The following is a 22,920-nucleotide window of genomic DNA, read 5'->3' as shown; positions in this document are numbered from 1 at the left end:
CTGGCTCATTTACACTGTGTATAATTAATTGCTAGTGAGCATCAGGTTTTGGAACTTCTGCATCTGGAACAAGCCCAGTCCACTCAGGAAAGATTCCAGAACATGAAAGCAAGGGAACCAACCAGAGCTGAGTGCCCCTAACAGTGCTCACTGGTATCTTTGTTAATATGACTTTTACCGCTACAAATAGACAGATTTCTGTGCTCTCTGTCATATTTTAAAAGTCACATTCACAGGCTCCACATTGGGCCATCTTTGAATGGAAGTATTTCGCTACTGCAGATATTTCTGGTGACCACAATAAAATCAGCATGGCTACCAAACACCTGAGATGTTAAATGCTGTCATCACTGGGAAAAACTCCATGCGTGCTACTGGTTAAAGAAAGCGTAACAGAACCTTTCACGGTGGTGGTTTGCGTTTCCCATTTTATCAAACTGCTGGGAACTACCAAAAATAACACAACATGATAGGCCTGAAATAGCATCATTTATTTCACTGCTCTGACACATTTGAGGTTGCACAGAAAGAACAGATCCATGCGTTCCTTTCCTTCCTGAGGAACTCTTAACAGCTTTCTCACAGTAAAAATGGCTGTAAAATCCTTTTTGAATTAGAGTGCTCTGGACATGTCTGAAAACTACCTCATTTTCATTTAAATTATAGTTGTGTGGAAGATAATAGCAATTTAAGTATGCCCCTTTTTACAAAAGCAAAGACAGAGGCACAGCAAAACGGCAGATGAACATTGTAAAAACCCACAGGATGGGAATCTGTATTGACAGAAAAAAGCATCTCTATTCCCATCAGCAGCTGTGAGCAGTTCTGTAGCAAGTTGTGAATCCTGATCAATCTCATCTTCCTCACTTCAAATGGCAAAAAAGCAGCAAAACCCCTTTCTTTCTGATCTGTGTGTGTACTGTGAACCTCTCTGCCCAGATCCAGGTTCTTTCTGGGAGGATTTAAAGGGATAATTCTTTTTGCTAATACTTTCTTAACACCCAAAGAAGCTCAAAAGACTATTTAATGGCAAGTAACTACTTAGTCTTCAGCCAGAAGTCAAACAGAATTCATAACCAGCCTCACTGTGATAATTTTGTGTACCAGCACCATGCAGGGAGTATTCTGCAACCAAATTAGCCAGTTGTCACTCCCCAACTCTCTTGCCAAAGAGTATGGGGAAAAACCTTTTAATTAGCTCTTCCCTGAGTAGGTCTCCCTTGATTAATCTTATGTGAACATCATGTTGCAGAAAGAAAAAGCTGCTTAGAAAGGGGCAAGAGCATGCTTTATAATTCATAGCTGTCCTGTGCATCCTTTGCAGTCGGAGTTCAGTTCACAAGAGGCCAGTATGAACCCAGATGATGTAGCAGCAGCCAGAGTGCAGAAGGCATGGTGGGAGTCTTGATATTGATGAGGTTAATTTGTTATGTACTGTGGGACAAAAGGTGGAAAAAAAATCATGCTGACCTAGCTAAGACAGTACTTAAATGTATGTGTACTTGTGGTATTTGTGTGGCAGGGGACAGCAGTGGGAGGAAAGCTGAGGAGAAAGCAAAAGTAAAACTAGATGGATTTATCAGCTCTGAATTGTTCATCTGTATTCCGTTCTTCACTGTGCTGCAGAGGAGGAGAGCATCTCTAGCACTGTGGTTGGGGAACAGAGCAAGAGAGGGGGAGGAAGGTGATACCTATCACAGGCATCAAAAGTGTTTAATTTTCCAGAGGCTCTGATTAAACAAATGTTTCTGCTTCCTGGCAGCCCTTGCAGACATTTGTTGGGACAGAATAAATCAGGAGGTAATTTGTCTGCTGTGATGATCAGGCTTGGCTTGGTGGCACTGTCTTGATGCAGACTTTTTTCTGAGTTTCCTGGGAGCCATATCTGCCAAGCCTCCTTCTGTGCCCAAAGTAATGCCATCAACTTTCCTAAGGATGGCAATTTAGTTTTGATGGACCTGAGTAGGGTAAACAGTGCTCACAAATAATGATGTACGGCCACGGTTAACTTTATTATGGAGCCCTGGTAATTACAAGGAAGAAGGTCAAAAGGAGTGAATGACCCTTGAGACTGCTTTCCTGCAGAAATAAATGGTGCTGAGGGAGGTTAGGCTGGGAGCCATGAATGAATGGGTAAATTATCTCACTGCTGGTGCTGCCATGCATAAACAGGAGCAGAAGGCACCAAGAGGCAAAGAATAGACTCAAGAATAGTGCACGGTGTCTGGGCATGAGCAAGGTGGGAGCTGGGTAACCAGCACAGACATACCTGTACTTTAGGTAGGTAAGGAAGTCTCTGTTTCACATGCTTGCCATCAGCACCTAAGTTAGGTGAGCTCACTTCACCCTTATCCTTTCACCTCTTCTTCTCTGACACATTGATTGTAAATCGACCTCCTACTCTTTGTGTGTTGTGGGTATAAAAGTGGCTGTACAGCAAATAAGTGGTCTCTATGAGCTTGCAATGGTCCCACTGTCCAGGAGAGATGAAGGCACAGTTTAATTATGCAGGCCACTCATGGGAGTGATTATAAAATCTTAATACCACTCTGTGAATGTCAGAAGTATTATAAAAATCTTATTTCTGCAGTGAAATAGGAAGTATAAAAATATGTTCCTGCAACTAAAAGACAGTCTGCCTGATTAACCTTTAGTCAAAAAATCCAGGGCTGTTAGGAAAAGAAAGATTAATCCTAACTGATGTAAAACAGCTGCAAGAATGATTTAACATTCCCATTGTGAAAATGCTGCCATTTTAACACGTTTTGACTCTGCATGACTAGAGGTAAGCGCTGTCAGCCCTTAAAGGTAGGAATCTCACTCTTGCAATGTCCTTGACCTCCTTGTTTTTAGGCCTGTGGAGCTATGAGATGAGGGGACCTTAAAGCTCTCATCTGCTGTTGTCTGGGAAACCTGTTACAAGCTTGAGACTGAATCTTTCCCTCTCGAGATGGCTTGATGTCCAGTTTTGTTTGTTTGTGGGTTTCACTCCTTTGTAGTGGAAATGAAATAAAATGTTATTTTTTTATTGTTTCAGTAAAGATACTGGGGATATTGCTTAATCAGTTGTCTTTGTAGGATAAAATGGAGCTGCTTGCTGGCAGTGCCTGTGGAATTACAATGGATGGATAAAGTCAGAGATCATTGAGTAGGGACAAGGGATACCATCAAAACTGGTTCTTGTGTCTCTCACATGGGTGCCACCTTGGCTTCTGTGTGGCACAGCCACAAATACAGAGAGAAATGTGCTTCCTCAGAGCAGATTTCCCTCTCAACTCTAAGACACATTTGCATTGTACTCTAAAGTTTAAAGAAGTTGTCTCATCTGGCCAAATTTTTGAGCATCTCAAGCATGGCAAAGCTTCTCCCTTTCTCACTTTTGATTAGATGGAAACTGGAAAGTTAACATCTGCTCCTTTCAATGAATGAATTTAGTAAGTCTGAAGCAGGCGCCTTTAGATATGGAGGTTTATCAACTTTTTGAAATGGAGAGCTGTCTATCCTGTCTAGCATACTCTTTCTGTCCAGTGGAGCCTAAAACTCACTCTACTCCACAAAGAAAATGTAAAATTAAGAGGGAAATTCTGCAGCACACTCTGCTGAGTTAATTTGAAAAGATAAGACATAGTACAGTTCTTGGGAATTAAATTTTCACTGTATACCAAGGAAAAACTCCTTTTCAGACAGGGCTTCCCCAGCAGGGAAGTATGTGCATTGGAGGCCTTAGTGCTGAAGCCACATTTGTTCTGTACAACTGATGTCAGCACCAAACACTGGGATTTGCATTTGAAAATGTGATTCCTGATGGTTTAGAAAGAAAAAAATTGCACATCTTTCTCACACCAATTTGTGCTACAGTCATTCAGAATCACAGCAATCCTCTTCTGATATTAAAGGAGAAAAGAACACCGGGAAGGAGAATTATAGGAGCTCCATTATGTATGTGTGCCATGTTTCAAGTGTGGTTCTTGCTGGAAGATAAGTAAACTATCTCAGAAAGCATAGTACCAGAGGTGGGCAGGGCAAGGAAAAGGGCTCCACAAATACACCTAGCTTTAGATAACAGCTCCTGTTAGCTTGGCCTTAGTAAGGGAGGGCTGCCTGTGGGAGCCCATTATTAAAAGGCTCTGCCTTGGCCCAGTAGCAGAGGTTGACCTTCTGTGCCCCAAAATTCTGCTGCTCTGTGAGAAGTACTTGCTGTCTGCGAGTGCACGGGTGCTTTTCCATTCCTTTAAGCCACAGCCTCCATTGCAATGAGGAACATGCATGGTCTTTTTTGCTCCAGCTGACATCCATCCCTTCCAACCCACAAGCCTTCAGCACCCTTGTGAACAGTGGGGAATCCTTCTCCCTCTCTACCCAGGTAGGGGACTGTGTTGGGGGAATTTATTAGGCAGTTGCAGTAACAACAGCAGTCTGGGAAGAGCTGGGTTGCCAGAGGTGCTGGAGATGCTTAGTGTAATACCTCAAATCCTTGGAGTGGGAGGAAGGAATTGGGACTGCAAGAGAAGCAGTGAGTAGTGGTAGTTTGATTGGTCAGGCTGAGAGCTGAGGCTAGAGGGGTTGATCCTAAGTTTCATCTCTAAGGGGGAGTGGGTGTCAGGTGCCCCCTTAGGTATGCTGACAGTCACAGTTCTGGGAAGAAATGTATGACGGCCTCCTGGTGGCTCTGCTGCTGCCTGCCCTCTTTGGATGTAAAAGATCCAAGGGCTGGCAAGTAATGGTTGGGAATGCTATAGCTGTGACACCCTGACCCTTGAGATTGGCTTCCTGAAGAGACACTGTGCCCTGATATCACTGTTCCTCAGCACCATGTCCTCAGAGCCTGAGATCAGCCTGCCCCACTAATACTTACTACCCATCGTCAGGCTTCTTAAATCAGTCACGAAGGATGTAGAGGGAAAAGTATGTTAATTTACATCCTCTATGTTCCCCAGCACAGGCACATCACAATAGGGCTCCTGTTCCTTCTCGTCGCCTTCCTTTCCCCGAGCAAAGCGAGGTTCCTCCCACCTGCCCACAGCCCTTCAGCGAGCGCGAGCACAACTCCCACATGAGTCTCCTTGCCAGAGTTTCAGCTGCTGGTGCTGCTTCCATGTGCAGCCTGCTCTGGTTGCTGGGCTCAGGGAGTTGATTTTTAAGCTGTCTGTTGAGATAGGGATTTTTTCCCCTCCTCTCGCTTAGCTGTATTTAGCTGTGGTTTGTGCTGCCTGCTCAACACCCAAGTCCCAGTTTGGGGCAGCAAGTGATGCCTAAACACAGAGGGAAGCTGAAAGCAGGAGCTTCTTAGTGGGGTGAGAAGTTTGCACATTCAGTGGTCCCTGCCCCCTGTCCCAGGAGTCACATCCACCTTCCTGACAGATTGTCCTTGGGTGGTCATCCTGTACTCATTTAGTCTCAACAGACACCTGGATGCTTCCTGTTCCCCAAAATCTTTTGGGAGCTGAGGTAATTTTAACTTCAAAGGTTTGTATATTGTGGATATGTTTGGTTGGTATCACCCACCACTCTGGAGACATGGCCTACCTTAGAAAGCCTTTTACCCTCACACAGACCTTTTGTTTCACCTCTTTTCACTGCTTGCTGTAATTAATAGCAAATTGAATATGCATGTAAGTGTGGTCACTCACATTCAGCTCGCTGCTGAATGGCATATAAAAAACCCATTAGAAGCTGGTTATTTGGATTATTAATTATTTTCCAGGCCATCCTATATCTGATGTTCTTTCACTAATTTCTTACTGATTCTCTAAGTAGTTCTAGTCTTAAAATAAGGAAATATTCCTGATGCCTTCTTTTAGTGATGATTCCTGGTTTGTGGCTTCCCTTATTTTAAAAAGTCATTCTGGAGGCACAAGCAGGAAAAGAAAAAAGATTAAAATTATCAAATTGGCCAAAGAGATTAAAATGACAAATAATATGTAGGCTGTAGTCTTCCAAAAATCCAAGAATAAATAAGGCTTCTTTAAAAGTGCTTTGAGGAGGAGGTTGATTATAATTTTATATCTGTATTTTTTTCAGTGAAGTATCCAATCTCTTTATCTAAAGAAAGTGCCCTAAAAACTAACTTATGATAACAAAAGCCTGTCAAAATAGATTTACTGGACTGTTTTTGTGGACAAGAATTTGAGATAATGAAAAAAACCCATCCAAATTAACTGAAGTATTGTAATAGCCATCTAGATTGAAGCCTGCTGCATGTTAAAGCTATACATACACATAGAAAGGGTTGTATACAATAGACTGCTGATTGATGGGTTTTCAGCCACTGCCTGCTGTCTTTTCAAATGTGTTGACTTTTGAACAGAGCATTCACCAGGTTAAGTCCATTGTTAGTGGGACTTCCAAGATGTTTCTGTCAGACATAAATATTTGTTTGCATCCTTTGGTTTATTTCTCTCTCCTCAAGTTTTATATTACTTTGTGGAGGAAGCAGAAAGAGCATATATTGAAAGAAATCTGAATGGAATCATTACATTGATTAAAGTAACTCCAAGGGTCAGTCTGGCCTGCAGATTTCTCGTTTTGATAGGCAACCCATGACAGTGGAAAGCACTGCAAACCAGCGTAAGCCAGGGATTTTTTGGTTGTGAACTTGTGCCCAGGTGAAGGCTCTCTACATCCACAGGGAACTGCACTGCTCTTCTCTCTCTTGGTGAGGTTAAACTTGCACTGCTGCCTGAGCAAAATCTGTTAGAGTGGGAGCACTTCCCTGATCTTCACTCAAGCTTTCTTAAATCTTTCTCCTTTTTATCCATTGGAGCAAATCATGCATGTTGAAAAAGGCTGCACTGATTTGGGCAAACTGTTTTCTCTACTGCCTTGGCCTGCCATGGCCACCAACTCTATTTCAGGTGCAGGGCACCCAGGACCAGGACCCCTCCAACATCCAAGTGCCCAGGCACTGGGGGCAGTGTCCTATCAGGGGATTTGCTGACTTGTTTTCCCCTGAGTACCTTCCTTAATAGAAAGTGAATAGAAATCTTGGTTAATAGAGGTTGTAGCTCTGCTCCATTGGCTGCATTTTTAACATCTTTAGCTATTAGGAAGTGCTTGCTTCCAAATGTGCTGTGTTATCTCTGTCAGTATCTCAGCAGATAGCTGGGGTAGACGTTTTGTTGCCACTTGTGTTCTTTATGTGGGTATCAGAGACTCAGAACTGGTGAGTTTTATGAGCAATGTTCTACACATGCATGAAAAGCACGGCTTCAGGGAGAGTAGGAGGCTCACTGCCATGGGAAGGACCTTGACATTGTACTCGGCAATTCAAGGATCCCCCACCAATCATCCCTGCTGCAGTGCAGGCCTGAACTTATATCAAGAGCAGTGTTGGGAACACTCTTTAAGAAAACTTTGTTAAGAAATTTTGTTTTCCTTAGGAAATATTTACCTATCCCGCTGGTTGTGGAGGTGGTTGTGTCACATAGCAATTTTGAGGACTCGGGTTTATGTACATGGCAATGAGACATTTGCTGTTCTTAAAACTTTTGTGCTTTTACTTCAGAGTTCTTTTGTCTTAACTTCTTTTTTTATTTTTTTATTTTTTTGTCTTAACTTTTGTCTCTACTTAGCTGAGATTTCTACTGGAATGGTTTACTGCCTTTCCAAGAAGCACTCAGATGAAGCATTTTCCCCCCTATTTCATTCTGACAAAATGAGAACAAAGCTGTAATACGGCTTTGCACATACAGAAGTTCTTCTGTCTAATGAACTCAGATGTGCATTATAGATTTTGGAAGGATCTTGTGGTCTTACCATGAACTAAATGCAATACATACTTTTCTGCGCATTCTACGGCAGAGGAAACCTGACACGAGGCAGGTGCATGCTGTTTTCACAAGAACAAATGGTTTATATGGTGCAAGGGAACATTGTGGGGAGTCAGATTTTCTATCACTTTAATTCAGTAATATTCCAATGTGTAGAAAATGCATGCCCCAGCTAAATGTTGATACAGGCCTTGGATATAGCGATGCTGATCAGTACTGGATCAGCACAGAAGATTCGTATTTTTTACCTCTATGAAAAACACTGGTAATTGGCAGAACCCTGCTGTCAATAGGCTTTTTCTCCAGCAGCCATCACTTTTGTGGCTTGGTAGGTAATGGCCTGTGAGTTGTTGCAACACTAGCTCTGCTAAGATGATGTTTAGTTTGGCAAAGATTAGTGATGTGCAAAAGACATTTGAAGGGTTTTGGTGCAGAACGGAGCATGCCAAAAGCCACCATTCAGTCAGCTTTGGGCTTGTGTTGCTCTGCTAGATTTCTTTATTTATTTATTTGAAGCTCAGGCCTAGCAGTTTGTGTTCCTTTAAATGGCTGCAACCCACCGAACCAGGCACAGCACGATGTATTCTGAGTCATGGTCCTCCCCCAGAGGAGACGAGACCGAGGAAGCAGAAGCTGTAAGTAGATTTGAACCGAGCCCCCCGAAGCCGTGGGCGTTGATGGTAGGTGAAATAACAGGAGGCATTGCTCCTCCTCATGCCAGCGGCCAGCAGCGGTGCCTCCTGCGAGCCATCTCTCCTGCCTCCCTGGCACCCTCCTCCATGGAAACCGGCCGTCCTGCACTCACTGCCCCTTGCCATGGGGCCCCTGGGCATTCCGCCCACCTCACAGCTGCTATTTTCCTCTCTCCCACTATAATAGCATCCTTCTTCCCCCAGCCCGTCTCTCTAATAGGAGGTTGCGTGTTTCTGCGGGTGGCTGGTGCGGTGATATTTGGGTTCGTTTAGTATGCTCCTGGGAGTGCATCTGAACTCAAAAAAGAGGAAAAAAAAGGAAGGAAAAAAGCCAGGAAGGTCAGGGAAACCCTAGCCTGTAGCAGGCAGTAGGAGAAGATAAAAACACAGAGTGGTTTGATATAGAAATATTGCTCTTGCTGAACTGACTGTGTGGCCATGACTGACACTGCAGTCATTTGTCTTCTGCTGGGCTTACATTGCTCAGAAAATACTGGCCAATCCCAATTTTTCAGTGGAAAGCCAGCCATAAGGGTAGTCTGTTTAGGGAAAATGCCAGAGATGGCTGACTGTTCTCATCAGCCTTTGGACTTGATGCATTTTTGATGTGACAGAGGGTGTGGGAGTCTCCAAAAGAATCAGGTGTTTAAATATTGAGTGTATCTTGTTTTGCAGAACATACCTGCTTTATGTTGATGTCAGCTTCATCCATGCTTGCATCCTTAATCCTAAAAAACAGGCAGAATTTTATTCCAGATGTGTTTAACACGGGTATTTCCAAGTTAGGCCATCATCACCTTTCCCTCCCTGAATATTTCCTTCCTCTGACTTTACAGCCCCGATCATAGCAGCCCTCTCCCACCTGGTGTGCCTTGCCACTGCCATATTGTCTCTTTGAACCCTTCATACACAGAAACACACGTTCCATCATTCCCACCAATCTTTCCCTTACAGGAGTTTCCTCCCCCTTCCTCCCTGACTTTCTTCTAGGATAAAATAGTAGCAAAGTTTTACAAAAACTTTTGCTGACATTGCCTCACGTGCCATTCTGCACTCTAATTACTCCATAGAACCAAAGAATCAGTAGGGGGATTAACCTCCTCTGGTTAATCTGTAACCTGAGTTCTGGACTCCTTGTCACCAAAATTTGAAGCAAATGTCTGGACATACCATGTCTGTGCCCCTGGACCATGTTCACTCTAGCATGACATCTCCCATTTGTCTTCTTTTTGGACCTGAACAAACTTACCAAAGTAAATCCTTTGTGTAGTCACGTATGAGGCAGTAGGGAAATTGCAGAATGAGTGTGATGCCTTGGGTTTTTGGGGGTTTTTCTGTGACTGCTGCAGTCTGGAGTGCGCAGAATCTGAATCTAATCTTTCAAGGGAAAACAAATATCTTGCATTTAATTATAAACTTATCTCCTGCCTAAAAACATAAAGTAAATAATTGTAGAGATGTAGGAAAGAAGGAGTCTGCTGGCTGATTTGAAATGTGGATTAATGACAATATGGAAAGAAGTGTGGTGATTTGTGACAGTGTGGAAAAAAGTGCAGTGATAGCATTCAAGTTATCAGAGAAAGGATCTTTCATTACTGGAAGATTGTAAGCCTTTATCCACCCATAACTCAATAGTTGGTTACTAGAAATATCACTATTTTAAGACATTATTTAGCCTCCTAGGCAGGATCAATGTGTTTCTGGAGATGTGTTTCTGTGTATGTCCTTGGTAGTTTCAAATCAATAGTGGGAAGTAGACTTGAAGCCAACCCTGTTTTAATCCTTTTGTGAGAAAAAAAAAATCCTTTGGCTCTGATTTAATATGAGTGAAAGGAAGAAAGGGAAAAAAAGTAAACTGAGAATGTGGTATTGACATAGTATTCACTGGAGGGGGAAAAAGTGTGATTTTTTCAGATGCTTCCTATGCATGTAGTGAAGGGGATGGAGCAGTGGGACCAGTCCTGATGGTTACTAATATATCTTTAGTTAAGATTTCAAATAACTGTGAGTGCCTTTCCCTGCTCTTGTGGAAGTCTATCATATTCCCGAAGCACTGGGTAACCTAAGTAGTTTGTTCCATTCCCAACTTGCCTGGCTAACAGATTGGTTTTGTAATCACAGTGAGGTGACTGAATGCTTTTGAATTGTTGGTGTTAGTATTAGGTGTCATATAAATCACTGCTCTCTGTCCTGGGGAGTGGTTTATTTTCCAGTACTGCATGTAGATCCCAAAAAAGCTTCCCATTGATCTGTGGGGAGAAAAGATTGTTCCTTTGCAGCAATGAAAAATACAGGTTTCTGAAGCCATAAACCATTCCACTGCAGTTCTTAAAATGAGGTATGGCAAAACAAGTCATCTGTGCATTTTCTTCGTCTAAGAATAGCTTGGTTGAATTCCTTATATTTTTGGTTATGTGTCACAGCTCAGGAAGAAAAATAATATGTGTTGTTCTTATTCATATGACCAGCACAGTAATGATATAACTACCTGAGGCAGAAACCTCATTGGACTAGACCACAAAAATTCATTATTTAATGAAGGTATTATTCGGTTATTTCAGAGCATTTTAAAATGGCAATGAAAACACTTTTTTCCTTTCTCTTGGACATACACATTTTGTGTATGTTTGGCAGTTCCAAGCAGATCTTGGTTTGTAATAGTCTTGACAGCACTTATTATGACCTGTCAAGTCAGTAATTTGTGAGCTGCAGATTTACAGAATAATATCTATGGCTAGCATCTCACAAGTTGCAATGGGTTTAACCTCTTCATTGCTTTGTGTATTTCTGTGAATCATGCAGCTATTTTTATTATTGTGGCACAGACTGGAATCTCTGATAACAATGCAGTTATTACTTGAAAGAGTTAATAATATGAGATTTGCTAAAAAATTAGTGTTCTGTAGGCATGTTTGTCAGCTCACTTTTCTTCAGGGACATGAATATGAAAACAAGGCTTTACCTAAAAATTATTACAGCTTACTTTTGTATAAATGATGATGTCAAATAACATGTAGGCTCATTCAGAGGCATGGCTCATTTGAACAACTGACTTTTTCATAATTCCTAGATGCTCAGCCTGATCAATTACCTTGACTGTAAGGGCATGCAAATAATGGAACTGAATGAAATAGTCCAACTTGAACACATGTAGTATGTAATTTAGCTTTCTAATTCAAAGAGCTGAATCCAAACCACATTTTATGGTTTTGTTAGGTAGAAATTTTGGAAGTTTCACTTTTCTAATAAAATGCAATGCCCAAAACAAAACAAACAATAAAGAAAATAAAAAGGTAGCAATGAAATAGTGAAAGTCACTTTAGACATGTCCAGAAACAAAAGCTGAAACTTCCAGCTTCTGTTTATATTTTCTTTTCCTTTGTTCATATAAGTAACAGAATAAATGTGATGGGATACTTTTAACTAAATAAGAAATTTTACTGTTTGAGTGGTGAGCCAACTTTTGGACTTGCTGAAGTACACAAGTACTACGTAAGTATTAGCAAAACTTGGCAAAATTGGAGGGCTTTTTCATATAGAATGTTTAGTCATTGACCATTTTTCACAGGTAAATCTCCTTCTCTGTGGAAAATGTTCATGGGGACATTTGACTGAATTTGCTACTGAGAGCAAGTGGAAGTCATGGGCACACTGGATGGATTTTCCAGGTCTTTCAGGCTTGGGAGAAGGTTAGCAAGGAGTAGAGGTGTGATGTTGAAAGAGAAGCCATACTCATATTGTCTGGTGCTTTGGGCTAGCTGATGTATTTGTTGGTGACTTAGATGACTAAGGAACTCCATTTCTCTTGGAATTAAAAAGACACAAACCTGGTGCACTGGCTCCCCTTCCATTTAGAAACTAGGCTGGAGGGTCCACGTAGCTGACAGGACACAAGGAGAGGAACAGTGACAGGATTGAACCCTGTGCAATCCCACATGGCCATTTGTAACTCGGACAGGAGGGACCTCAACGCAGTGGTTTCAGCTGGTGAAGGTGCCTGGAGATCTTTCCAGCAATGCAGCTTGCCATCCCTTTGTTTGTTTTTTGTCTCAGCTAAAGAAGATGGGAAGATATGAAGTTGTAATGTTGTTTTTACAGTTTTATCCATTTATCAGATGTACTGAGCAATGATTCCAAACCCTTCTGTTGAACTTTTTTAAAAAATTTGCTCTGCCACTTTTTCTGTTTCGCTACCCCTTTTTTTAATTCATCATTTATATCTTGGACTTGAGTTCTTTGATTTTTATGTTTTCCCAGGGGAAAAAAAGCTATTTGTTAGAATCCTGTCCTTGTTTTCCTCCTGTAGAACCAGCAGTTTGCCAATATATTAAATTAATTTTCATTTAGTATATGCCATTTAATGTAATTAGGGGAAGCAGCACCCAAATGTATGTTCCTAATCATGGGTAACTCTCATATTGTTTTTCATTAGAATTTACAAGCATATTATTTGACATGTTAATTATTACATTAGTATATGACTAAGGATACAAATATCTCCTCATTTCCCCCCTCCCCTCACTTAACATTTTGTTTGAGAAGATCAGTACATTTTGTCTGTGAAAAAAGCCCTGGATTAAATGCCACCCACAAATGATTTTGTGCATGTTTTATTTTGCCAAAGGAGGTTGTCAGACATTGGGGGAAATAATGTAATATTGTCTGACCTAAGACTTCAATTAGCTAACAAGAAAGTTTACAAAACCTGTCATATTAACTTTGCACATCATTTTATTGGGGTAGAAACACTGTCACACAGCACTTACTTCTTGCTTTGTCTACCTCAAGGCACAAAGCACAAACAGGAAAATATTTTTATTCCTTATTTCTGATGCAAACAGTTTTTTGCAAATATTTAATGTGAGCAAGAAGTTTCCTGTCTATCAGACATTCATGTTTCAGCCCAGTATTACCCAAGCAAATGGTATTTGACTTGTGTGTTTAGATTAGCATTGTTTTGAATGGCACCCTTACATTTGTGGGTGGCATCTGATTTTAGTACCGAAAGAAGACAGTAACTTCTTCCACATTGTCTTTTATCAAAATGTGGAAATTATGGAGAGTATTTACATGTATTTTGATGATGATTCTAAACCCAATTTCATTTCAAGTTTATAAAGGACTGCTGTTCACTTCCATTTCTATTACTATTAATTTTACCCTTGACTTCCTCAGGCCAGTCCTTAAGGAAGATTTCCTTTCAGTCTGCTGCTTCCTGAGCCATAATTTTAGAAATATATAATTTCCCCCGTATTCTACCCTCTGTTTTCCAATTTCCATTTAACTGAACTTCTAACAGAATCTTGTTTCTTCTTATCTTTTAGCCTTCGTTTTTGTTGAAATACATCTATCATAGCCTCTTCATTTCTTCTTCAGACTTCTCCCCATTTTTATTTATTTTGTTGCAAGCCATCCTCCAGATGCCTTCCTCCTCATGCTGATACTCCCCACTGGAACCATTGTTCCTGCTCTGGTCACTTTTCCATATTTATAACACCCTTCCTAGCTTGCTTCCTAGCTTGCTTTCATTTTCTTTTGTGTACTCCAGTCCATTCCCATTCTTTCTAACCATATTACCCTTCCATGGAATTTCATGACAGCTCTTTGTCATTTTTTCAATTAAGTTTGAGATGGTTTTTGCTCCCAGCCAAAGCTTCTGCCATTCTTACTGGGTTTAAGTGAGAACTTTAAAAGAGAAAGAACTTATTAAAAGAGAACTGGAGGCCTCCATGTGGTTCCAGTGGTTCTTCATCAGTATTTGTGTATCCAAGGGAAAAATAATCAGTGCAGCTAACAGAACTCTGGAAGCTTTTGGGAAGTGCCAAGTCAAGCTGTGGCCACACACCCTTCCTGTAGAGGTGGAGTAGTCCAGGGATGCAATATGATGGAGTTCAGCAATAAGTAGTTTATTTCCTCTGAACATGATTTACAAGGTAAATACAAACATCATGTAATTTATTGCATGCAATGGTAAGCTGGGAATCTCTTGCAGAGGACTGAACTTTTTTTACATCAGTTTCTTCAGATGGAGACACTCCTCAGACCCCTTCCTTCTTTTTTTCTCAGCCTCCTTTTCACACTGTTTTACAGTGCTCACTAGTCTTGTGCTCATGACCCTGATGCTTTTATATATATCTCATCTTCCTTACAAGAATGTAGAGAATCCTCTGTCTCGTCTTCCTTAGTCTTGGACTAAGAGTAGTCTCAGCCCATCAGTTCCCAGGAACTGTGTGGTTTCAGTCTTTCAGTTTTCCCACACCTGGGATTTATTAGTCAAGGGAAAATAAAAATCAGAAAAATCAAGTTCTCTGAAATGTAAAACAGTTGTGAACACTCGATCTTCAGCCTTTTCTGTCTTTACTTCTTGACTTCTGTATCTTGGAATCCAGTGCAAGGTCAGGCTCATCAAGTTCTCTTCCCTCTTTCCCTCACCAGAGGGCAGGCAATTATTTGGGTCCTGAGGCTCTGAACAGGATTTCACTTTGATGTATTGCTACAGCATCAAGTTTTCTGATTCCTGCTATAGACCTGTTAAACACCTTGTGTGGAACTGCTGTCACATCTCCTATCTCTCAGCACCATCGTCACATCTGCTAGGTGTGCTCATTTGTTCTGCAGAAATGATAGTCACTGCTGAACTGGACACTGATACTGATCCTGCATGGAAACAGACTGTTCAGCTTGATAAAAACCATTGCATTGTTTCACAACTCTTTTCTGCAGACTGAAAAATATCTTGGTTCATACTAGGAAATTACAATCACAAGGAAAAAGAAGGAAAGAAAGAAGGAAAGAAAAGAATAAATGCAAGCCAAAACTGCAGCAACACAAACTTTTTTGCAATGGGTTTTAAATTCTGCAGAAAAATGAAGAGATAAAATGTATCAGAGCTTATATCTGCTAAATCCTCTGACAGTTGCTTTCTCATCCTGCTTCCTGAAAGTGAATCAACTTAATTATTCCTGTGGCTACGTACATCCAGACGGCTTAGAGTTGCCTCTTTATTGCTGGCTACAGTAACTGTCCTTGTGTTCTGGAATAGCTAAGAAGATTGAAAACTGGGGGTTTTTTGTAATTCCAGAGTACACAGACTTTAATAGAAGTAATGGTCTGGAATTTTGGAGTCTCTTGTCAATGGTTAGATTGTGCCAGCACTGAGTTTAAATTTGCTTGTGTAGGAGGGCATGTTTAGATTAATATTCTAAAGTAATGTGGAGTGAATGTTTGGTACAGGCTGTGACTGAGGGAGTAGTGTAGTGAATTCACAGACTGCAATATGTGGAGATTGGGGTGGGGGGGGAAATCACCATTAAATTATCTTCCAAGGACCTTGAAGCCTCTCAGGATGACTCTTCTGAGTACACTGAAAACATAACCATTGATCTAGTTACAACAATTTGTCCTTTGGAACAGTCTAAAAAATGTCTCAAATTACCTCGTGCACACATTAAACATGTAAAGTTTTCATTAAAGGAGTTGACAGGCTAATGGTAAACTGAAGTACCTTCCTTTCCCTTCAGAATTAAATTTTCTTTACAGCCTCCTTTGTCAGTAAGCAGTGTTCATCAAGAGTGATTCAGCTATTTCACCAAATAAACACGAAATGATGTTTCTACCTGCATTCTTGAATTTGTATTAACCAAGCTACTTTTTTTCAGGAACATTTAGATAGGAAGGAAGCCTGGTATGATTTTTTTTTTACAACCAATTTGCAAAGAGATGTCTTTCCTCCAGTTCTCTGTTTGTTGGCTGGATGATTTTTAAATGGTGACGTGAAAAAGCTAGGGCCTAAAACTTCCCACATCTTTAAGGTTCTTTAAGTCTGGTTGTAGAGAGGAGTCTCCAGATGAAGGGCAGTTCAGTGGCTGCTCTTTTATCATGTGCTGCAGTGAGGTAGGGGAATCGCACCTTTGCAGTACTTGATAATGTTGAGCCAAATCAGGAAAACACTGAACTAAGCACATCATTGTAATGGGGGTTATTTATATCTAAGTCTTGTCTGTGCAGAAGGAAGGTGAACTGTCAGGATTTAATAGCAGTAGGTCAGCATTACATGCTGACACATCCAATCCCGAGTCACCCATCCAAGCAGCAATCAGTGCCCCAAAATACTAGAGGTACAGCTTAGAGGCTTCTCTGATGGCATCCAGACGTGTTCTTGCTGCTGTCATTGCAAATCAAAAGGCATGCTTATCCAAATGAAACACTGATATTGTGGGGAAATAATGAGAAGGGTTCCTCTCCTGTCTGGTGCTCCACAGATCAGAGAATCATAGCATGATTTGGGGCCTTAAAGATCATCTAGTTCAAGCCCTATCACCATGGACAGAGACACTTTCCACTAAACCAGGTCATATAGCCTGGCCTTGAGCACTTCCACGGGTGGGGCATCCACAACTTCTCTGGGCAGCCCCTTACTCTCACAGTGAGAATTTCTTCCTCATACCTAAGATAATCCTACCCTTTTTCAGTGCAAAGCCACTACCCCTTGGGTAACATTCCAGATGTGTTGTTGTGAACATCTGGGCCTTCAGGCTGCTCTGGGGAAGGTTTCTTAAAAGATTGATGATGTGAGTTGGTAGAAGGAATGTATCTGGTGACTGGAAGGCTCAGACTTAAATTTCCAGAATCCTGCAAGTTAATGGTAGGTGTCTGAGAGGATTGCCTGGCTTCTCTAGTCAGTACCAAGAGCAAGCTTTGCATCGGTTTGGGGTGAGTAGAATAGAGAGGTTTGTGCTTTCTGTAGTTGCAAGCAATCTGCTGAAATAAGGTCAGTGAGGAGCTTGCTGTGGAGTATGGCCCTGATAAACCACTCCTTTTGGTGTTAACAATTCTTGCTCTTTTTATTTTGACCCCTTGTTCTAGAGCCCAAGTTCAGACCTCTGCTCCATCCAGAAAGGATAAACTTTATTTGCACAGGCAGAAGTTGACATGGCAAGAGAGAGAGGAGAGGGGGTAAATGTTGAAAAGCCAAAGTAGTCAGAATATGATATGATGAAGATGAGGTCAAATAAGCAAAACACACAACAAACTAGACTAAAACAACTTAATGAAAAGTATGCAATGGAAGGATACTAGTTATGTTAAATGGATACAAAATCTGGGAAATAAGGTCCTATGTGTTTAATAAAAAAAAAATAAAAATTGTTGGTTTCTTCCTACTCTCTTTCTCTTCATATCTTCAGTGAATTTATCTGTCTTAGTTGCAACACAGAACTTGGATTCTCTTACCCATACAAGAGGTCATCAGATAAAAAGCACAAAATTCAAAGCAAATGCGTCCTCTGAAACACTCATTTCTCAGTAAGAGTAGTAAAGCATAACGTAATTAAAACAACTGTCTACAGTGTCTATGTACAATCACATTGAGTGGAGAATACCTTAATTTCATTGTAAGGTTAGATACATGAGGAGGAAAGGTTGATGCTGTCTCTCAGAGAGCAGTAATCAAAGGCTGGCAAGTGAGCATTGGAAATTGAACAGATTAGAAGTCCTTGGCAGTGATTCCCAAATGCTCAGGAGACTCAGTACAATCAGCAGCTTTGACACTTTGGCCAGCTAGTTAAATAGTGTTGGCTATAAACGTTACAAGGCAAGTGATCATCCCCTGACCTACTGGCTCTGGGGCATTCGCTTCCTGCCTTCTCTCTTGGGAGCAAGTGCAGCCTCCAAACCAAGGGGCTCTTTCATGATACCCTGTGAATGACCTTCCACACAGCAGCAAAGAGGAATTCTCATTGTTTGCATGTTAACCATAAAAATGAATTACAGAGAAGGGTGTTGCAATTAAGCATAAGTGACAGAGATCCAAATCTACTGAATTTGAACCTCCTTTGCAGAGTTTAGCCAACAATGAGCACTGCTCCGTGTGGACGGTTTAGAGATCAGACTGTAAAGATCCTCTTGCATGCAATTCCCTAAAATACAGTATTTATTAATTTGTCCATTTGTTTTATGAGAAAAGGTGTGCATAAGAGATAGCTTCCCTATTGTGAGTCCCTGATTTTAGGAAACTAAATCTATATGTAAGCAACAGAAAATCAAGTCTGTATAGATATTTAAACAAACTTATAACACTGAAATTACATGCATTCATAAGTGATTGCAGTATTTTATTTATATTTAAAATTAATTAGAAACAATAGATAGTCATTGTCAAGAAGGCAGAAAGAGGAAGACAGAATTTTTAAACATCCAGCCTGGCACTAGAATTGTTTCACTCTTTCCTGCCATTACTTTGAAGGTGTTTCCTTTGTGGACATGTTCTTCATTACATAAGCCCTTTTAGTTGTTAAACCAAGAGCCAGTGAAATCAGTAGGATTTTGCCACTCACCTTGTTGGGCATGATCCATCAACGTTCAGGTTGTTTGGGTTTTATGGTGGTTTGTCATTTCTGAGGTGTGACAGAACCCTCCTTACTTGGACTGGTGTGGACCAGTGAGTGCACTGTGAATGCAGGTGAGGAGGTGTTAATTCCTCTGAGCAGCCAGGTGCCAGTCAGGAGTTCATCTTTCAACAGGGAAGTAGTTAATTCTCACTGGTGCACCAGCTAAGTAATTCTTCATTTCTTTAGTTTCATAGTTTCACCTGCTGGGCACAGCTAAAATGAGTGCTTAGATCACATCTGAGAAAGAAAGCACATCTCAAGAAGGAGAAATAGAAAACAGTGCAGGCAATGAGTTAGAAGATTGAGGCAACACATGTGAAACAATGAAATATTTATATGAAAGGAGAAGGTTTTGGAATTAATAGGGAACCTCTGAGGGGCTGAGTTTCTGTTTTAAGATGCATGGTGAGGATGAAAGAATAAAAGAAAATTAACAGCACAGAAAAAGCTTTGCCTTCTTTTTGTGTAACTGTTGATTTCTGTCACTACCATTTTGATAACAGGGGGCTGTTATCATTTCCTATTGGTTTTTAGCTTAGGCATTTGGATGAGATGGACCTTTCTGAATATGATACATTATTCTTTCAGACAATTTAAGCACATCATCAGATAAATATTTCGAAGCATATGACTTGCACCATCACCAAAGAAGACAATGGATTATGGAGAAAGAGACAGAGTAATCTCTCATATGTATTTATCTGAACTAGATCCAAGCAATTCTCCTTAGTTAACTGTGTCTCAGCAGTTTTGTCCTAAAAAAATAATTATTATGCAGAATAGATGACTGTTGCCTAGTCATCCTTCTCGTTTTTTGGTTTGCACTGTTTACAGCATTTATTCAAAAGCAATCCTGTAATATCCTTGGCAAAGTGATCCCTCTCTTTCCCTGACTAGTGGAATCTTTTGTGAGTTCTCTTTCCTTCACTCTCTATGGTCACAACGTGCCTGCAGTGTAAGGCTCTCGCAGAATCTCAGAGTGGTTGAGTTTGAAAGCAACCTCTGGAAATCATCTGGTCAGCCTTCCCTCAAGCAGAGGCACACAGAGCCTAGGACCATGCGCAAACAGTTTTTTAGTGTCTCCAAGGATGGTGAATCCATCACCTCCCTGGGCAGCCTGTGCAAGTTCTTGGTCACCCTCACAGTGAAAAAAGTGTTTTCCGGTGTTTGAAGGGTGTTTGCTGTGTTACAGTGTGTGCCCATTGTCTCTGGGGGTAAGGTATAAAAGGCAGCAATGGGCCAGTTAGCAGCTCCCCACCACCCTCATAAAAACCCCAGTTTTGTCACAGAGCAGATGAGCTTTTGGTGTAGGCTGTGACACTCTGTCAGGAGTTGGCCAATTTTCTGGTTGTGTTGCTGAAAAGTTGTCTAAGAGACCACATAGTATTAATCTTCTATACCTTGAAACCTTACTGTGACCCAGAATAAGACTTGAAACAAAAATACAGAAGGTGTTAACACAGCTTCTTTTTCTTTCCTTGTTAACTGCAGGTGATGCAGGTAGTGAAAGAACAGATAATGAGAGCACTCACTACCAAGCCTAGCTCTCTGGATCAATTCAAGAGCAAACTTCAGAATCTCAGTTACACGGAAATACTGAAAATACGCCAGTCTGAAAGAATGAACCAAGAAGATTTCCAGTCTCGTCCAATTCTGTAAGTATTGTCTTCTTTCCTCACTCATTTTTTCGTGGGAGGATTAACAAGGGCGAATGACATTTGTGAGCTCTTCTGGGGAATCCCAGGGAGAAAAGCTGTCCAGGGAGCTGTGCTCAAAAGCAGTAGTGAGGCATCTGCTTAAAGTACATTATGTTTTCTTCTGCTGGGAATCATAACTTTTTCCTTGAGTTCACTGAAGACAGATTTGGCAAATCCCAGCGGGATTTCACATGGATTATTTATATGAAACAGTGCTTTGACATTTCCTAGCTCTGCATGATTATGAGCCTGATTTTGGTGCTGGTAGTGGCTTTCAAAAAAAAAAAATATATATCCAACTAATCAAACACCACAACCTGGTCTCCTGTTCAAAGCCTCTCTGAGAAAGATAGGAAGAAGCCCGGAAGAAGAGATGCCAATACACACTGACTTTCCAAAAGAGTTGTCCTTGTATATAACATTATAAATTGGTGTTAATGACAGGCATTCATTTACTTATTTGAAAACAGCAACATTCTGGCAGCTAGCCAATCCTTTGCTTGTTGTTTACTGCAAAGTATGGAAGGCTAATATTGCCTCCATAGCTCCTTCTCATTTCTCAGAATACTCTTTGTTCTGTTATATGAAGAATGGAGGCCACACTTGGCTCTGGACCAAGTCTGGGCTTGTGGCTGAACTGATGGCACAGGACAGATGCAGACTTTGTGCTGTGCAAATGTTGTACTGAGAATAGCAGGAGGCTTTTGAGATCAGCTGAGAAATGGTGAGGACTCCAGAAGCATCAGCTGAAATGTCATGAAATCCTGATGGCTGCAAGTGGAATGGCTCATGATATTATAAAAATCTCCTTTTCCAAGGCAAAAGTATAGAAATGGATTTGGACCAGCGCATACGAGGATTCAGAAGCAGGATATAAATTTTGATTGGTTTCTAAAGGATACAGATACCTTAAATACAAACTCTGGGGACACATTCCTCCAGGGACAGCAGGGCAACCGTGGTAGCACAAGCGAAATAGAATTACAAGCTGAATTTTTACCATAATCAAAGGTGGGGGGGCTGCTTCTTTTATGTTTGCAGTGTGTTAGAAAATACGACCTAATGCCCAATTAGAACTGATGTCACCCATAGCAATGCATCAATTAAAAATCTACAAATGGTTCCAGTTAGTTTTGTATGGTTACATTGCTCAGAAAGCCTCTGAAAATCCCCTGCAACATTTAACAGTTCAGAGCTGCTCACAACTGCAAAGCTTGTCACCAAAGCTTATCTTCCCTTCTTTCCCTATGATTTATCACTTTAAGAATGATACAGGTCAATTATTTAGATTCTCTTTCACCATCATCTAGCATTGAAAGACTTGCCAATGCCCTGTGCAAACTCTTCATTTCCAGTGTCACTCTGGCTAGCTGCTGCCACAATGCAGAATCTCCTTCCCCATCATGGAACAAGTGAAACAGCCAACACAAATAGTTAAAAGCAACTGAAATGTTACCAGAGAATCATTTCAAATTCAGGATAAAGGCTAAGCCTAAGGGCTATAAAGGCTAAGTAAATCGATAAGGTGTTTAAGCAATCACAACTGCATTTGCAGAGATTTAACTCCATGCATTTGCATTTTGATTACATCCATGATCACTTGTTCTTGACTGTGAAAAGAAACAGTCCTTTCATTTTGAGCTTTGATTTGATTCCCTGTACTGAACTCTCTCAAATTGCATAGATGGCACAGTTGATAGAAGCACAGAATCATGGCCCCATTGTAGGGAAAGAGACTGTGAGTGAAAAGAGCAATCGTGGCTGTGCTGTATATTTTAAAGCCCTGCAGATATGCTAAAAGAGATTGTGCACAATGGTGACTGTAACATCAGCAGACCTTGTTTAATTCTGCTTGAGAATATGGCAATCAGGGAATGGTTTTCCCTGCCTTGTACAGGATAGAAGTCTTTCTTTTTTCTATTCATTGCAAGAAGCACTGTAGCTTTAAGCATTCAAGCTGCTGGATAAGAGAAGCTTCAGTGAAGTTGTGTTTAAATGTAAACTGCAAAGTGATGCCTTAGATCGCCATAACTACAACAACCTTGTTTTGCAAGGATTAGCTGTTTCTATTATATGAGCATCATTGTGTTATATTAAGTAAAGCTTTATCAATACATACTTTTGATTAGGAAAAATAAAAACTCCTTCAGAATAGATTCAGGGACTTGGGATTGCTATTGATCATCCAAATTGCCATTCCATAATGAAATGATAAAGTATCCCAGTTTCATTTGGAATGGCTGTAGAAGTGGTTGTCTAGGAATCCTGTGGGCCTACAGAGGACCAGAGATCTCCTTGACAAATTAAATGGCAACAGAGGTGGATTAATGCTAGATAAAATTTGTCATCCAGTTGGGGACTTGCTGGTTAAAGG

At 40.9% G+C, this 22,920-nt stretch overlaps 1 protein-coding gene across 6 annotated transcripts in view; it reads left to right on the top strand.

The window, feature by feature from the left end:
- ELMO1 (engulfment and cell motility 1) overlaps nucleotides 1–22,920 on the top strand; it is a 301,557-nt gene that overhangs the window by 252,213 nt on the left and 26,424 nt on the right. For all 6 annotated transcript variants that reach the window (XM_015619184.3, XM_033511959.1, XM_015619190.2 and 3 more), the window contains one exon: nucleotides 20,341–20,504. In XM_015619184.3, the coding sequence (XP_015474670.1) occupies nucleotides 20,341–20,504 (164 nt within the window). The remainder of the gene's footprint in view (nucleotides 1–20,340; nucleotides 20,505–22,920) is intronic.

Source organism: Parus major, chromosome 2, assembly GCF_001522545.3.
Source record: "Parus major isolate Abel chromosome 2, Parus_major1.1, whole genome shotgun sequence".
In the NCBI taxonomy this organism is placed as follows: Eukaryota; Metazoa; Chordata; class Aves; order Passeriformes; family Paridae; genus Parus; species Parus major.
The sequence above is the reverse complement of the archived record's forward strand: the minus strand, read 5'-3'. Positions and strand labels throughout refer to the sequence as shown.